Source organism: Symphodus melops (genome assembly GCF_947650265.1).
Source record: "Symphodus melops genome assembly, chromosome: 3".
In the NCBI taxonomy this organism is placed as follows: Eukaryota; Metazoa; Chordata; class Actinopteri; order Labriformes; family Labridae; genus Symphodus; species Symphodus melops.
Window position 1 is genome coordinate 2697635 of NC_136693.1, and position 17848 is coordinate 2715482.

Below are 17848 nucleotides of genomic sequence, written 5' to 3' on the forward strand. Positions count from 1 at the left end.
AACTTGTAAGACCGTTTGCTGCGAAACCAGGCAGGAACAGATTTTCCATTCCTACACTCACATTGTTCCAAATGCTACGACAGCGTACAAGTGTTATAATATATATATGTGTGTTACAGTGAAATACAGTTTTTCAAGGAATGTCAAGTTTGTGCAGTCCATAGAAAACGGGAGGAATGTTTTGAGCTGTGGACGAACTGAACAGACAAAATCTGTCCCTCGTCATTGATCCAAAATGCAGGCCGACACTTTACGTGCAGGTGACAACACCTGTGGAAAGACTTGAGGCTTTGCTCAGGGTGACATCATTTAAAGCCTCCCTCACCTCTGTGTGTGTGCTGATGAATGAAGCGTGCACGGTCGTGTGCCGGCCGCTCTGAGCCCCATGACGCTCTGTCTGCCCGGCACGCTCCGGTCCACACTCTCACTCCCTGACATGTGCCGCCGCTCGCTAATCCTCCACTGACGCGTCTCCGCGGCTTCACACTCCACAAGGGAACAATAAATGACCACTGCGCTGACCTCAGAGGGCAACTGGTGCTCGCTGCCACAAACAGAATCTCCCTTTTTTTGCTTCTGTGGCGGAGCATATTGGTTTTCAATGCAGGTTAATAAAGCTGTTTGTTAGCTGATTATCTTAGCGTATCAGGGCATGAAGGGGGGGTCTCTTTGTTAAATACCTGCTGCTCCATGCATAATGATGGTTTTCTTCAGGATTACACAGTTGGAGATTTGAATGTTTGAAGATAAAACTGACAGGATGTGGATATCATATTAATTTGGCTGAGCCGATAAGATAACAATTTGCTTTAGTAAAAGGCGGGGAAACGTGTGCCAGGCGAGGCATCTGTCTGAATAAGCTCGGCGTGTTATTTGCATGACTCATATGGAGCAGCATCTGTGTCCTTCACAGACAAATCGGACCATTATCGGCCATTTTGGTCAGCTTAGAGGGCGACCATGCAGGAAGCAAGTTGTCTGGAGAGTCTTTTACAATACAAACTTGAAATGAAAATATAAGTACTTTTACGACAATATTAATATTTAAAAGTAAGTGAATTATACCAAAAAGAGAACGATTTAATTAGAATATGAAAATAAAAACGAAGAAGATATAGAGCTGAAATTAGAGCAAAGAGAAGAGATGTTCAAATATGTCACGAAGCCAATTTAGATCGAAACTGAACATTTAAAAACCTAAAAGTTTTAATTTATCGGGAAGCACTTTAACTTGGAAGGATTTCTTAGAAATAAGTTGAAGTGAAGAAATGCAATCAAGACGTTCTTTAAAGAAGATGAATTGTGTTAAAAAAAAGATTTACTGGTTATGAAACAAACAACCTGAGTAGTGATGAAAAAGCAGCAAACATCACAATCAGAGGCAGGACTGATTATAGATTTCAGATGAGGCCTTTTGGCAGCGTTTTATAAAACAAATGATTTGATTTTTATTGAAGACAGGAACGTGGATGGAGTTGGAAAACCTGGTGGATGACCTGCAGTAAAGTGCTGAGACCAAAACCTCTGGACAACCGTCTGATTGTTTGCTTTTTTTTTAAAGATTTATTTTGGGGCTTTTCTTTGTCATGAAAACACTGAAACAGTGAAGTTTAATTCTCCGTGTTAAATGAGCTCACATACCTGATATGTACTCAGCCAATTGATTTCCCCTCTCTGATTATTATTTGGATGGCAGATGGCGGGGGGGGGGGGGGGGGGGGGCGGTCGTAATCCCAGCTGCCCATTGGCTTGAACCCTTGCACTCCACCCGCCTCCTCCCGAACCAACTACCCGACACCCCCTTCCCCCCGAAATCTTAACGAACCCGCTGAGCCGCACGGCCAAAGAGCTGCTTTACACGGTGAGTAATGGCTGCGTCAGCGGTCAGAAGATGAGCCAGAGGGTGAGGATGGGGGGCGGGGGGCGGGGTGCATGGTGGGGGGGGGGGGGGGGGGGGGGGGGGGGGGGGGCATGGTGGGGGGGCAGTGAGGGTATTACAGCCCTGTTAAGTGGGCTTGTTAGCAGAAGGTTGTATTGTAAACACTGTTGCACCTGTTGCTGCAGGTTTGTATAGAAACAATTAGGATTTTTTTTTTAAATTTTAAAGTCATTTTTGACAGAAACAAAACTCTGAAGAAAGTGATTTTACAGTCCTGCTGTTTTGTTTAGCTGTAAATAAAGACATTTTGTTCTGCAAAAGAACAACCACATGAATGTTTATAAAAGAATTACATGATTGACTGAATGATTGACAAAGTGTCCAACCCTCAGGGCTTTATATCAACAGGATGTTCTTCTTTTTAGAATTAAAACTGAAGAAATATTCACAAAGGTGAACAAAGACGTCTTTGTCAACACGAGAATTTTTATCTTTTCAAATCAGCTGACTTATTCTGAATCTAAAATATGATTGAGATGGTGACACGTGCCATAAAACGCTCAGAATGACATGAACAATTAAAGCTGAAAAAGTCACTTTTTAATTGATATAAAGGAAACTAAAAAAAAAATCGAGAAACAAACTTTAGATTTCCCAAATCAAATTGTTGCAGTGACACAATATGAGGTCGTTTGACTCCAACAAAAGACTGCAGAAATCAACGTTTTATAATTGTCCCAAAACTGTTCATGAAGTTCTTGGAAGTTTTTTCAGTTATCAAAAGACAAAGTTTCAGAAGTCCATCCCTCTCTCTGTAAGAACAAATCAGCGAATCTATAAACTGGCTCCTAGAAATGCAACATTAGCCATTTCAGTTAGCTCATTCTCTATAATCTTCTTGCTTCCTCTGTGTTTCCAAAGAGGCCTTAATCTCATCTGAAGTCATCTCAGCTAATCCCAGGCAGCAGCAGCAGAAGTGGTCGCGGCGCTCAGATTGATATTCATCTGACAGACGTTTGTCTAAGTAGTTTGTTTTACTCGACTAATTCCAGAAAGGAACGGAGACAGCTGAGACGTGCACGTTAGCGGCGAGATTTAACCACGGTGTTATTCAGACACAAATCATGGATATCTGAACGCGCTAAAAAATCAAAACATGCAATGAGTCATCATAGTGGAGGTTTTAAGTACTTAGCATGGGTGGTTTTCTTTTCTGCAGTGACGGCTGAATTTGCACAACACACTCCAGTGGCGGGTAAATAAAAGTAACGACACTGAGTTCTCTCTCTATGTATTTATTTATATATGAACTGTTTCCCCCTTCATGGGTTTAAAGATATCTAACTCTGCTGAATTACCTACCTGCAATGCTAGCCGTCGCTAACAGGATACCTGGAATATTAAATCCTACTCTTTAGACGATAGTTGACATTCAAACGGATTAATCAAATCCACTCAGGATGAGTCAATGTTTAACTGTCGAGCAGGTAGATAATTCCCAGGTTATCAAAGACGTGACCATTAGGTCTTATGCGACGCTTCATGTTCAACTTTTAGATGAGAAAATATGAAAACTGTTTACATCCGTGTTGAAGGGCGAGTTAGAGAGCTGCAGGGAGCCCCACTGATTCATTACTGAGCCAGTGAATCTTTTATTTGCGAGGGTCAGTTGCACTTTTAAAAGCAGAAAAATCTGTGAAATATTGTGGAGGAAGAATGTGAATGTGAATTAAAAAAAGAAGAAAAAAAAAAGTGCTGTCCCTCAGGAACTTTTTTTTTTAAGAGAGAGACAGGAAACGACGGGAGGAGAACGACATGCAGCTGCTTCTTTGTCGCGAGAATAAAGATGGTGGACGTGCTCGAAAGTTTGGCTCTCGGCTGGAGGTGGAGTCTGTGGGTGGAGACACCAGGGGGGGGGGAAGTTGACCACTGACCGGTGACTCGCAGGTGAAGAAAACCTTTACTCGAAACATCTACAACCTTTCAAAAGAAGAATTGGCTAGTTTAGATATTGGTAAAAATAATAATAATACAATTTATTGTGTGATGGTGCCTTTTAAGTCACCTGAGGTCTCCTTATGTCCTGAAAAATTTTGAAATTTCAGTTTCAAAGCTTTGTCTCAAAAGCCTAAAAAAATCCTCACTCATTGTGTTGTTGCATCCATTAAGATTTAGTATCCAACATGACACACAGATATGGATGACCACTGGCCACCTGAATTGGACACCAGTCCTGCGTCCAGGCAGGTTGTTGGTTTTTTGCCTTGAATGCAAACAGTGTTTATTAAACCAACACAAAGCAAAGGCAGCAGTAGCAGCAGTTGGCTGCTTTATGTGTGTGAGGTGCTCCTTAACAAGCGACGGGGCCCTGAGCTGCATCAAGAGGCTCAGCAGAGCTCCAATCTGACATTTATCTCTCGGGGCCATTCTGCTGATGGCAGCACGACGTCGCTTTAGGAAGCAGCTGTTTACTGTCAGAGATCTAGGTCAGGACAAAGAGAGCTGGACACACACACGCGCACACACACACACACTGCATGGCCTGAAGTACATCTGTAAGGGCCCCTGAATAACAGCTGGATTAGGCCCCTGCCCAGCATGTTCAGATGCAAAATTCAAATACTTGAAACTACAGATTTAATGAAACATCTCTTGTTTAAAAAGATACGTAAAACTTTTGGTTGTGCAAGAGGAAAGGTCAGAGGGTCACCGGGTGATATTAAGTGGGAATCTGTCCCACAGATACAGACTGCCTCAAATCAGTTGTGTTAAACTGTAACTGTGTTGACAGTGTTCACATCCACACCTTCCACCTGACTCACCTGACACACAGGTAAGAGGCTCAGCAGCCACAGTCGGATGTGAGGATGCTGCCACGCTGCCATCGTCAGCACTGGACAGATCAGATTTACTCCCCTCCCCCGTCTCAACCCTCCTCCTTGAGTTTCCTTCATGATCCATGGTAACACTCCCCTCCGCCCCCGCATGAGTGTGTGTGTGTGTGTGTGTGTTATTTCATCCTCATCCATATGTGTGTGTGTGCACATGAAGTCGGGGAGGTTACTGAGTGTAAGGCTTGTGGACAGTTAAGCGTGAACAAGAGTCGTCGACACAATCGAGGTGTTTGAGTTGTGGTAGAAAAGTGTCTCTTACCCGTATTAATCAATTAATCTTTGTGTCTGATTCAAACCAACGACATGAACTGATGATGTGCCAATTAAATTAAAACTTTCCCCTCTCTCTCCTGATTTCAGAACAAGAGGACTAAATGGAGTTCGAGGCTTGATAAGAGTAATTCTTGGAGTAGCTTAAAGTAATATTATTATTTTATTTTAAGAGTCAACGTAGTTTGGTTACGTCTGGATCGCACTCATCGTATAATGAAAACGGAGGCTAAACCTTGTCTACACATCTTAAACAGAGTTGCTGAAAATCTTCACTCTAGAGGGAGTTTTTCAAAAGATGCTTTTTCAGTAACCTAAAACCTAAAAAAGCCAGAAATAAAAAATTCAAAATACCTGCCTACATGTGAACTAGGCCGAAGTTTAGGAAGCTTGTTTTCACTCTTTTAATTTTTCCCCTGTCCAATCTATCGCTCGCGACTTTTGTGGTTATCCTTCTGGGATACCTGTAAGTCCCCCCGGGGTCCTCACCTCATTACATAACACTACACAGCAGCTCCTCTAATCATCCTTTGAATCCTAATATAAGGCTGCTCCCGCGCTAATCTATTAGTCTGAGCATAATCTATGAACTGCTCGTGTCAGCAAGACTCCTCCTAAAACTTGATGGTGTCACATCAGCTTATCATCGTTATGTAAACGCCGATAAAGCTGCAGCCGCTCCTGTGAACATCTGATCATCGTCTAAACATAGAGAGCAGATCAAGGCGGTCACACTCCTGCAGCAGGTGCACAAAACAGCCCCCCCCCCTTCCCCACACACACACACACCTCAATTATAACGATCATATTTTTTTTCATCACAAATACAGAGTTAGAACCTCGACCCCCCTCTTTTTTTTTTTTTTGCATATTTACTTTCATTTCACTCGATGTATTACACGTGCAGTTTCAATAAATGATAAAGCAATAATGCGTTCACTCAGGACGTCATTTAAGTTATTACATATTAAAAAGCAGCCGCGGCACATTAGAAGTAAATTAAAGCTGCATAATGCATGAAGAAGAGATGAGTCTGTGAGCTGATGGTTCATCGTGGACTGGAATAAAAAGGCTCCTTGTTTTGTTTTCACCAGAAGTGAAATCCAAAGAAATGAACTGAACTGGATGCAAAATGTAATATTGTTTTCACAGGAAGCTGGAGGGATTAAAAAAACAACGAAATACTTCATCACTGTGGTCGATAAGATCAGACTCATTTTAACTGATATATTTCCAATACAAGCCATCTGCTACAACTCAATCAGAACATCCATCCAAAATAAATGGCTGCCAGTAGCGTTGTGTTAAATACTGCCTTTAACCACGAGAGGCATCATCATGTGGTGTACTGACGATTTCTAATCTCTGTCCTTTGGAAGGTTGTCGTCTGTGTTGAACTTGAATTCAATGTATTTAATTCCTTAAATGTGACAATTCAGTTTTAACACAAGTTGAAAACAGAGCATGACGCTGATGTGCTGCACAGGGAGGTTTGCTGATGTCCTAGTCGTACGCCCGTTTTGTCTTTTTGCACATTAAACAATCTCGTGCAGAAGAAGACGGAGCGGCATCATTGCATGAGGGAGATGTACAGTCACCTGACTCAGCACGGGAACATTCAGCGACTTCATATCCACATCAGTCTTTAGAGTTTAATTGGGTGGAAAGCCACAGAAATCCTACAGGGCACTGATCTCAGAGACCTAATTACCAGTTAAATCTTTGAAAGGTCAACAGTTTGTGTAGGGATGAAGACAGCAGCCACCATATGGCTAAAGATGCCCACAAGGAGTGTGTCTTCTCTGCTCTTTTAATCTTTTGAGCTAATTGTGTGTCTCCCCCCACCACCACCACCCTCGTCTTCGGGTGCCCAGGCAGACAAAATGTGGTCGAACTCTAATCTACTTATCTGCTCTCCACTTTGTTTTCAATCACAGAGGGGGCCTTGTTTTCGTGGAGCCGCTGACATCAACATTAAATTTGCTCCCATCGCAGAAAGTCGACTTAAAGAGTTCAGCAGCTATGAAAGGGTTCAACACGTGTACAGTGCTTTTAAGGTTGTTTAGGTGTTTTTGTTTTCTCACTATGATGTACAGATTATTGAACAGATGTTAAGTCAACATGTTGCTCATAGTCAGGATTTAGTCTGGATTTAAGAAAAACTGAGGTCATGAGTTGCAGTTCCCATCTGCGAGTCCGCCCCCAACTCTGAGAGATCAATAAAAACATCTTAAAATCTCAAAGAATCTTATAAAGTATACATTTACTTTTTTTTAATTAATACTTTTAAAGGCAGAAAGTGCGACATTTTACACATAAGTACAACTTATATCAAGTATATCTCTCTGAGTCATGACTGTCGACGACGAGTGAGAAGTTCGAGACCTGCCAGCTGTACTGTTGTCGTAGCTGTGTTTACATCACGTGTTTACATCATGTGTTTACATCACGTGTTTACATCACGTGTTTACATCATGTTAACATGGACGGGATGGACTGACACAACAACGCAGACGCCAGGCAGCAGCTCGATCAAACGCGATTTTGTCCACCTCTTTCTCTTATCGGTGTTTAATTACGCTGCGTTCGAATTCTTAACTCGTTTGAGCGAAAGCGAGAGCAGAGGCGGGGCCAAACAGAAGTTTGTTTTGGTTTCAGGGTTGGTGCTAAAGGGTGACATCTACTGGTTTAAAAAGTCGCACATTTTTTCCCTAAAAGTAAAAAACACATACATGAGCGTCTTAATGTTTACATTTCTGTTTTTATTATACGACCTACGATAAACTAATTTTAGTGTAAAACCAGCAGCTGGTGCGTTGTCCTCCAGGTCAGGCTAATTTTCTTACAGATGGACCAGGATGTTTATCGTAATTGGTTAGCTCGATGCTAACACAAAATAGCCTTTGAGATCATTTTAAATGTTTTATTAAAAACACCATGAGGACTCGTACTTACAGGTTTATGTTTCCCAAATTCTCTGGAGATAAACTTTGAAAAACTGCTGACTCATGCTAGACTGCTCTGTTTCTCTGATTCAGTGACACAGCATAGCTCGCTCTTTCTGTCTCAGTTTACCGCCAATTTTTTTGGGGTGGTCGTGCACGCCTTCATGAGAGCATTTTTCCTGTGCTCCTTTATGTTTCCTTCTCCTCTTTTTAAGATAAGCAAACACACAATGTGAGACCAAACAAAAACATCAGACATGTGGCTACGGGAGCTAGCTAGCTAGCAACCTTCCAGTTGAAAAAATAACTGTGGCTCAGAGATCTATCAAATGAGCCCCAGCCGCCCGAGTGCAGCAATTAACAGGCATTATGAAAAAAACAAACAACAAAGAGTCGATGGATGGGAGCTCACAGATGTCACAAACGGGACAGCCCGCGTCCTTTTCATATTGAACATCCATTCACTCAGACCGCTCGACTGTGTCAAGAAACAAACGTTGGAAAAACACAGAAAGTTGGATGAATGTTCAGCTCATGATGAGAAAAATCAACCCGTTGGATTAACACCTGCTTTAACATTATTCATTTAAATATGACGACAGAGCTGCTGGTTCTTTATTTTCTCCCTAAGTTTCTTCCTCTGGTGCCAGTCCTGAAGTCGACAAACCTCCTCCATATGTTAATGCCAAATGTAGGAGGATTTTAAGCTCCTGAATTATAAATGGGAGAGCTAAATTATAGCCGACTAAAACACCATCCATTCAAAACTCTATTATTCCCTCTGTGACCTTTTTGTTCCTGCAGCCAGAGGGAAGCCAATGATCTCCAGTTTGTCCCCCTGAAAAAAAAGGAGCTAAATGGGAGTTAATGTGCAGCTCCTCTGCAAACACTGGGGGTCTTTATGAACGGGAGGCAATCACACAGATCAAATATACAGCGACGGGGCGGGGGGGGGGCAATGGAGCTGGAATTTAGAGGGGAAATACAAATTGAAGAGGCTGGTAAACATAATAATGTGCAGGTCGTTGTATGCAGATACAGAAGAGGAGCGCTGAGTGATGGATGACAGAGGAGACAGGAGGAGAGGAGCTGGAGGAGAAGGCTGCTCTAGAGTTACAGGCCGAGCAGGAGTTTCAGGAGTCGTCGTCACGTTTGTGTTTGTTTGTTTTTTGTTTGTTTGTTTGTTTGTTAGACACGATGAAGATCTGAGACTGAGCACCTATGTTCCAGCAATGTGACTGATTGATCCAGTAGATGAACAGTAAAGATTAAGAGGATGACAAATAAGCATGCTGCTTACACAGCGCGTGGGGCTAATCCCTCGCCCCCCCTTTTTACCCCCCCCACCCCCGGGTTGCCTTTTGAGGAGCTGCCACCGAGGACGAGCACCCACAGACACTGACGGACCCCAGAGAGAGGAAGGACGCACAACCTGTTGACGAGAAAACAAGTGTGAGCTCGACTTGGTGGCAGGACCCCCGACCGATCTGCAGCTCCACGCAGTAAGAGGCTCTGCAGGGTGACCAAACCCGACCCGCCATCTGCCCAACGGAGGCCTCACGGCGACACACTTCTCTCCCAAAGGAGGAACTTTTTTTCTGTTTATTCCACGGTATTCAATCCTTAAAAACTCCGGAGTAGAGGAATTAAAGTCGTGACATCGCCTCGTCATCCACTTAAAAGACTTTTTTTTTTTTTTTTTTACACAACAATTTGAAAAATGATGGAGGATCACCTGTCCAAGATCCCCATGATGTCGTCTCAGTCCCCCGCTGAGTCCACGATGAGCGGAAACACAGACGACAGCAGAGGAGGTAAGAGTTTTTACACACAGGAGCGACAGGTGGTCCTGGAGCCGGAGAGATGTGACGCACATTCAGACTCAGAAATATCAAGAAAAATCAGACTGCATGAATTGAATTATCTGAAATTCAAATTTTTCATTCTCAGATTCGAGAATTATTAGTTTCAACTTGATTCAGAAATTATTGTAACTTCACAAAAGTTTCTTTATTATCAAAGAGACATGAAGCGAAAAACTATTTTTATTTTTTACTTCTTTTTATGTGTTTTACTAAATCTAAATTTTAGGACTTTTATCTTAATATAAATATTTGTTAAAGTTTTTTTTCCCATTCGTTTTTTTTATTTATTATGATTTATTTACATGTTGGTGCGGCTTGCCAACATGGGTTAAATGTTATATTCTGTTTAGGAGATGCATGGCTAACTTTTGCTGTTGACTCTCATTCTGAAGGAAACATAAATCTATTATGATTCAAATATTAAAATACAGTTTTCAGCTACAATCTCACACATGCAGTCATGTGCAAGTCAAGACAAAAAAAAAAAAAAAACAGAATAATCCGAACACAAGTTTGAAATGAAACTTCATTAAAGCAGAAAAGACAAGACATAGATAAGGGGGAAAAACTTTAAGATAAGATAATCCTCTATTGATCCTCAGTGGAGAAACTCAAGTGATGCAGCAGTGAAAGACAAGAAGAAGAGTGTGCACATGAGCACAAATAGAATTAAAATATAGAAATAAAATAAAAACAAAGAGAGGTATTCAATAAGAGCAAGTATTAAATAAGCTTCACACCATGTATAAAAACTGCATTGTACACTGAAAATAACTTTACTGTATTTGTTCACAATAAAACACAGAAAAGTTATTTTCAGTGTGATTTATTTTTCATGGTGCGACTCTCAGTGCATGGGTATACCCAGTAGGCCTTTAGATTACACTACACACTAACATCTATACAGGACAAATTATTTAGATACACATGTACATGATTTGGATACACGTTTTTTTGTTATATTTTACAATCTCTTAATTGGCTTTTTAAATGTCTGTAGTTTCACATCTTGGCGTGTTGTGTCAGACTGCCGAGCTGACGCTGCAGATGGCAGGCACGTCATGTATGAAACAATAATGACCAACATGAATGGCCTCTTTTACCGACCTGCCTTGTGTCACCGTGTTTTGACTCACAGCCAAAAGTCCGGCCCCGGGGAAAGCTCTGAGCCCGGCGTTGGTGTGCAAAGTGTGCGGAGACACCAGCAGCGGGAAACACTACGGCATCTACGCGTGCAACGGCTGCAGCGGCTTCTTCAAACGCAGCGTGAGGAGGAGGCTCATCTACAGGTGAGAGGCAACGAGAAGCACCTGTGTCCATGAATAACACCAGTTATCCCATCCCATCAAAGGCAGGCAGTAGATGAGGTGCATTGTGGGAAAGTGGAACAATTACGTCTATTTTTTCAGCTTTTTTTTTTTTTTAATATCCAAAACAATCTCAAAACCATGAAATTCAAAAGAAAGAAACCGTCCTTCAAATACAGATAAAGGTCACTGAAGATTTAGTTCACTCTCCAAACTTTTATTTGACATTCTTCGTTTTATTTTTCTTTAACACTGGAAGGATTTTTTTTTTTTGGGTGTTACAAAGAAATTCAGGTTCATTCCAGTCAAATTGTCTGTATTTTGTGATTATTACTCAGTATAATTGTTGCCTTAGTTTTGTGAGGACTGTCCCTTTAACGTCCTGTTTGTGTGTGTGTGAACAGGTGTCAGGCAGGTACAGGAATGTGTCCAGTGGACAAAGCTCACCGTAACCAGTGCCAGGCGTGTCGGCTGAAGAAGTGTCTGCAGGCCGGCATGAACAAAGACGGTAAGAGACTGGAAGTGAGGGTGGCAAACGTCTGAGAGTTATATGGTACGATAGCTGTCTAAAAAAACACAACACTTTAACACGTTCATTAACAATAAACAGCATCAGGAGTCGTGGAAACATTGAACACGCAAAGGGGGAGGCAGCAGCTCAATCTGTAAGGTGTGCATTGCCACTTCCCAAGTACTGCCCTGAGGTGCCCTTGAGCAAGGCACAAAACATCCAGCAGCTCCAATAATGCAGTCTGTAGAATAAAATAAAAAAACAATCAAAGTAATTTGATGATCATTCCTTGTGACTGTCTGAGATTTATATTTGAAACTGTGAAAGGTCTCAGGATGATCGCTTCCTGTCGTCTGACCCTGTTTCTTCTTCCTCTTCATCTCTGCAGCCGTGCAGAACGAGCGTCAGCCCCGCAGCACAGCTCAGGTCCGTCTGGACTCCATCGACATGGACCCTGAGAAGGAGCACCTGGCCACCACGCGGGAGCCCACCTGCTCCTCTTCTTCCTCCTCCACCTCGTCCTCTTCTTCTTCCTCCAGCAGCTCCGTCATCACGTGGCCCCACATTAGCTCCTCCATGTCCATCACCTCCTCTGTGGCCCCGCAGCGCTGCGTCAGCCCCCAGAATAACCACCGATTCATGGCCAGCCTCATGACGGCCGAGACCTGCGCCAAGCTGGAGCCTGAAGACGGTGAGGAGCGTTTCGAATTTGAACGGAAATCTTTCACATGACAAAGTGAAGAGTTTGAGAAATATTCTGAACGTGGCCCTCTCACCCTGGACCCTCAGTCCTTACGTGGCTTTTTCTGTTTCAGTTGACGAGAACATTGACGTGACGAGCAACGAGCCGGAGCGGGCGTCCTCAGAGTACCACATGGCTCTGTTCCCGTCCAGCTCCGAAAACGTGTACGAGACCTCGGCCAGGCTGCTCTTCATGTCGGTGAAGTGGGCGAAGAACCTGCCCGTGTTCTCCAACCTGCCGTTCAGAGATCAGGTGAGACTCGACTGTGACACTGTAAATATATTTAAAATCTCAACATGCAGGTTTTATCATTTACTTTTGAATTGTTTTGTCATTTGTCAGTGATTCACCAAACACTGAAGCTAAACACAAATCTACATTTAATCTCACTTGTCTTTTGTTGTTGATCAGGTGATCCTGCTGGAGGAGGCGTGGAGCGAGCTCTTCCTGCTCTGTGCCGTTCAGTGGTCTCTTCCTCTGGACAGCTGCCCCCTCCTCTCTCTGCCCGACCTCTGCCCCGGCATGCAGGGCAAAACCAGCTACACCAGCCTGGACCTGCGCCTCTTGCAGGAGGTCTTCAGCCGCTTCAAGGCCCTCGCCGTCGACCCCACAGAGTTCGCCTGCCTCAAGGCCATCGTGCTCTTCAAGCCAGGTGAGACCCTCTCTCTTTTTACAAGAGCCTAAACGACTGCTTTCATATGCATAAGCCTAAAGACATCTTTTTAAAAAGGCTTTCTGTTAATTTATTATTTAAGAATGTAAAGTGCGATTCAAATAAAATGTATCATTATTATTATTAGAAGTGCCAAAAAAATGCAGTTCTTCAAATGGCCACATGGGGGCGGCCCCAATAGGAAGTTAGGGAGTTATGAGGACCCACAAAATAAGATTTTAAAACACAATCAAACATGTTTACAGTCTGAAACATACAACAGTTTCGCTCATTTGATAACTTTGCAGGGGGTTTATTTAAATATAACTAAAATGTTTTTATGAATCAAGTCTGTCAGTTATGCATAATTAACGTTGTGATGGCTTCAAGACAAATGCAGCTGCTGCTCGTTTTATGCTAGGTGTCATCTTAGCTTATTCAGTTTTTTTAATTAACCCTTTGAGCGTTTGTATTCAACCAAGACTCACATTTTGTTTGTATTGGTCCACAGAGACTCGAGGTCTAAAGGACCCAGAACAGGTGGAGAACCTGCAGGATCAGTCTCAGGTGATGCTGGGACAACACATCCGCTCACACTACCAGAGTCAACCAGCCAGGTAACATCCCCTCCTCCTCCTCCTCCTCCTCCTCCTCCTCCTCCTCAGTACGCTCTTTAGATCAGCTCATGTGATAGTATCCTTCATTTATTCTTTGGGTTTGAATTATTTCTGTTTAATGTCGAATAAAAACTTAACAGAAGTTCAGTTTGACTGAAAATGGTTTGAGGCAGCTCTTCTCTTGAAAACTCAACTCTGCTTCTAGAAATCAGAGCAGCTTCCTGTGGTTGTTAAACTCAATATCAGGGTATATTAAAGTTACATCAACGAGCTACATAACTTATTTAAAGGTGACTTATTTAAAATGTTACACACACTTAAATTGCAAGCGTTGCAGTTGTTGTACTGTCTGGATGACAATGTAAATTTAGTGTCCATTGATCTCAGACATGAACATTTCTCAGGAAAAAAAACAAAATATTGGTTTCAAAGTCACTTTAAAATGTCATAGTTTTTGCACGAGGGTTAACAGTTGATTAATGTGAAATCTCAAGATGCAGTTTCTTACAAAGGTGCATCATAAAAGCATCAATTAAAGATGCATATTTCCCACTTTATAGGATTATTTTATTTGTTTCACATATGTCTTCAACCTGTTGTGTGAAGGTGTTTATTGCACCACATTGAAGCATCACAAAGTCAGCTTTCCTGTCGCATACATGATTTAGCTTCATCTTTGGTTTCTTGTTTTTACCGACAGGTTTGGAAAGCTGCTTCTTCTTCTTCCCTCTCTGCGTTTTGTGAATTCGGAGCGGATAGAGCTGCTGTTCTTCCACAGGACCATCGGAAACACGCCCATGGAGAAGCTGCTGTGTGACATGTTCAAGAACTGAAAAAAAAAAAATCCCATACAGTCATCGGGTTTCCAGGGAGGATGTCCGCTTCTTTAATCTGTTTACATATCAGAGATTCTGCGTGCTGTTATTTCTTGAAAGGTCACTTTAATGTTTGTTTTTAAAATGCGGTCTTGGTCATCATGATCGCACGTTTATTTGTACATACTGTACGTAGACACTGATGGGACACTGATTTGTGTCTGAAGAGAGTCACAGACACATTTCAACCTCGAGTATTTTTTTTTTTTTAACCAGGAAAAAAAACCTGTTGAGATTAAAAATCTGTTTTTCTAAGAGTGTCCTGAGTGGACAGGACAGGCAGCACTTCATCCTCTTGTGTGTGTGTGTGTGTGTGTGTGTGTGTGTATTTTATTTTTTTTGTCAGAATGAATGCAGTCGTTGTTTAGTGACAGGTGATCTGTAAATATCTGCTTTTATTATTGACACTGTTACTTCTGTTGTCGAGCCCTGATACAGTAAAACATGCTGAAATAACGTTGTTGATGAAGTTTCTTCTGAGAATGTCACACTTGGACACACACACACACACACACACACACACACACACACACACACACACATCATCATCATGGACTGAAGATTATGTAAGAGTAATGAACACTGTTTCTGTGCCAGTGATGAAAATAACTAATCAGACCTGTTTAGTTTTTTGTAGCAGGCTGTCAACATCTTTATTTATTCTGTAAAAACAGCTTTTTTGCCACTCAGGTGAATGTGACTTTCAGGGTTCCTGGAGCCAGCCTCCAGTGGACACTCGACGAACTGCAGGATTTTGAACCTCCGCATTGGGTTAATTGGGCAAATTTAATTGCCGCTTGGAAGTGCAGCAAAGAAAAATGCTGAAGTTGCAGCAGGCCAAACATGCAGGCGAGTAGAGAGGGAGGGGTTCATCACAGGAGCAGAAAAAAAAAAAAGGCTAAAAACAGATTTATGTCATTTCTCAACAAAGACTACCGCCTGAGGGAATTTTTCCTGCAAAGTGAAAAGATGTGGAAAAAAAAAGAAACAACAAAACAACCAAAACAAACAAACAGCAGCAGCAGGTAGAGCAGCAATTGGATCTTGAAACCTCTTTAGCCCAGAGAATCAATGAAACAGTGCCCTCTGCTGTCTGGTAAAATAACAAACGTTGAATTGCACACACACACACACACACACACACACACACACACACTGTCAGACAAACCCACTCCTATAATAATAAATATTGAAGAAGAAAGTGCAGTGCCTTCATCTGAGTTTGAAGTTCAGAGAGAGCAGCTTTGTTTATTCCAATGATGGAAAAACACAGAGTTAAGGGTCTGTTAGGAGAGACAGGAGACGTCGAGTAATAAACCGGCTCGGTCGTCTTCTTCCGTCTTCTTACGTCCGAGTGACGTAATGAAAGATATAAATCTACATAAGAAACAGTGCTGATGTTTTTGTTCTTCAATCTGACAGGAGAGCCAATTTTTTTTCATTCCAAACAGGGTCTCGATGTTTTTTTTCTCGATGATCAAATGAATCACGTTTCTCAGCTCCGCTCACTCCCCAGAGTCACGGTTTCACTTTTTCTGATAATAGAATAAGGGCGGAGACAATTACTCACAGATAGACCAGGATGTGATTCTTAGTTTGTTAGTTTGCTTACAGATGCTGTTAACTGGCTAACAAAATTAGCATTATGATCATTTTAATTGAGGAAACCATTGACAGACTTAACAAATGCCACCTTAAGCAGGCAGATGTTTCCTAAACTCTATGGAGACAAACTCAAAAAAACTGCTGAGTCATGCTAAATCTAAATCATCATTTCACAATCACCCAAGGAAAGCGATCTCCTCTCAGAAATGGGATGTGCGACGAGACGGTTGCAGTATAAGCGTGATGTGTTTAAACCCAACCAAATGTCAGCTTGATAAGAAAGGTCACTCAGTATTACTTCACCTTCAAACAGGAGGAGAAACACACACATCAAACACTGAGCAGAAGATCCACTGCTCTGCTTTTAGTGCCGGTGTTTATTACTGAGGGTTCGTTCTGTTGTTTCATCATGAGGTAAGAATAGCCTTCACCGCACGCTGAAATAGCTGCAGTTATGGGTCCTTGAACGTCAGAAAATCCAGGGATCAGATCAGCTGGTCCTCTGTGGCCTCTGTCATATGAGTGAGCTCACACATCCAGATTAAGAAAGTCTGAACTCTCACGGCAAAGTGTGCTGCAGAGAAAGTGAGTCCCATGGGGGGGGGGGGGGGGGGGGGGGGGGGGGGGGGGGAAATAAACAGCGCCTTTAAATATTCTTTATGATGCACAAAACAGGAAGTTGATGGTTTTAGAGTCCATCTTTATGCTCAACATCACGTCTCTCAATGATCTGTGTTTTTTTCTGCTGCAGCGAGGAACACGCCTCCTCTCACATCCTGAAATAAAAACACACGTTGAGAGCGATTCTGAACTAAAGCTGCACCTCACGTGTCCAAAGATCAACATTCTCACTTTGGCCTTTCACAATCTTTTCACACACAAAGGTTTCCCCTGTAAGAATCAGAGGTTTTCATCTTATTATGAGATTAGTCTGTTGAGTAACGGGCAGAGGGAAGGAGGCCGGTTAACGGCACATTGTGGAGAATAACTGATGTTACTTAATCTCACGCACAGAGAGCTTTTATTTTAACAGGAAAACACCAAACCAGAGACGGTTAAAAGTATTGCACATTATCGTTCAAATTCCCCAAAAGCTTCATAAGCAATGGAGTGGGGGGCGAGGGGATTCACTAAGAATGGCTTGCTGTTGCTAACAGTACCGTAAACTACACCCAGGAGCTGCACCGTCTGCAGGTTCTGTTCAATCTTTAGGAGCAAACATGCAAATACACTTCTCACTTCCTGCTGTATGTTCTTGTTTTGCACCGTGTTGAAGAGTTCTCTTTAACTCGTCCTTACCTCTCCATGCTCAGCTGTATACTCATACTGTCGTATCTGAGTATGTGGCGGGTCGAGCCTCTTGTAGCCTGGATTGATTTAACCCCTGAGCCTAATAAAGGTCGTAATGTCAAGATAATATTTATAGCATTCATCTGCAGAGATTCAGATGCAGAGTTGTTGTCCTGATCCCTGGAGAGACATCCTTTCATAAATGTTGTGGTGCATTTACATCTACTCTCAGCGCATGAACACATAAAGGCTCATTTAAATATGGGCAAACAGCACACAGCACACAGAGACTCCTCTCAAGATTCAAGATTGTTGTTACTTCCACAATATACAGTCAGCATGAATAAGAGCAAAATGCCGCTCTCCTCAAATCAGCCAAGCTTAAAAAACAGAGAT

The 17848-nt window shown here is 42.3% G+C and overlaps 1 protein-coding gene across 2 annotated transcripts; it reads left to right on the forward strand.

Annotated features, from left to right (window-relative positions):
- The first annotated feature begins 9394 nt into the window (after positions 1-9394).
- LOC306821559 (photoreceptor-specific nuclear receptor-like) lies at positions 9395-15005 on the forward strand. 2 transcript variants are annotated; one of them, XR_013778809.1, is made up of 9 exons: positions 9395-9802; positions 10992-11142; positions 11565-11668; positions 12060-12362; positions 12487-12665; positions 12825-13065; positions 13577-13682; positions 14383-14751; positions 14792-15005. XR_013778809.1 is itself a non-coding variant. In XM_079340070.1 (8 exons), exons 1-8 carry the CDS (start codon positions 9709-9711, stop codon positions 14513-14515), a joined length of 1311 nt encoding a protein of 436 aa, XP_079196196.1. In that variant the 5' UTR covers positions 9395-9708; the 3' UTR covers positions 14516-15005. The 2 variants fall into 2 exon arrangements, 1 of the variants encoding a protein (XP_079196196.1); XM_079340070.1 differs by having other exon boundaries at positions 14383-15005.
- The last annotated feature ends 2843 nt before the right edge of the window (positions 15006-17848 follow it).

Bases quoted from the DNA above. Each gene is read 5' to 3' on its own strand.
- LOC306821559 (XM_079340070.1), top strand. From the start codon at position 9,709: ATGATGGAGGATCACCTGTCCAAGATCCCCATGATGTCGTCTCAGTCC. The intron at 12,363-12,486 runs GTGAGGAGCGTT...TTTCTGTTTCAG, and splicing joins CAAGCTGGAGCCTGAAGACG to TTGACGAGAACATTGACGTG. The intron at 13,066-13,576 runs GTGAGACCCTCT...ATTGGTCCACAG, and splicing joins CATCGTGCTCTTCAAGCCAG to AGACTCGAGGTCTAAAGGAC.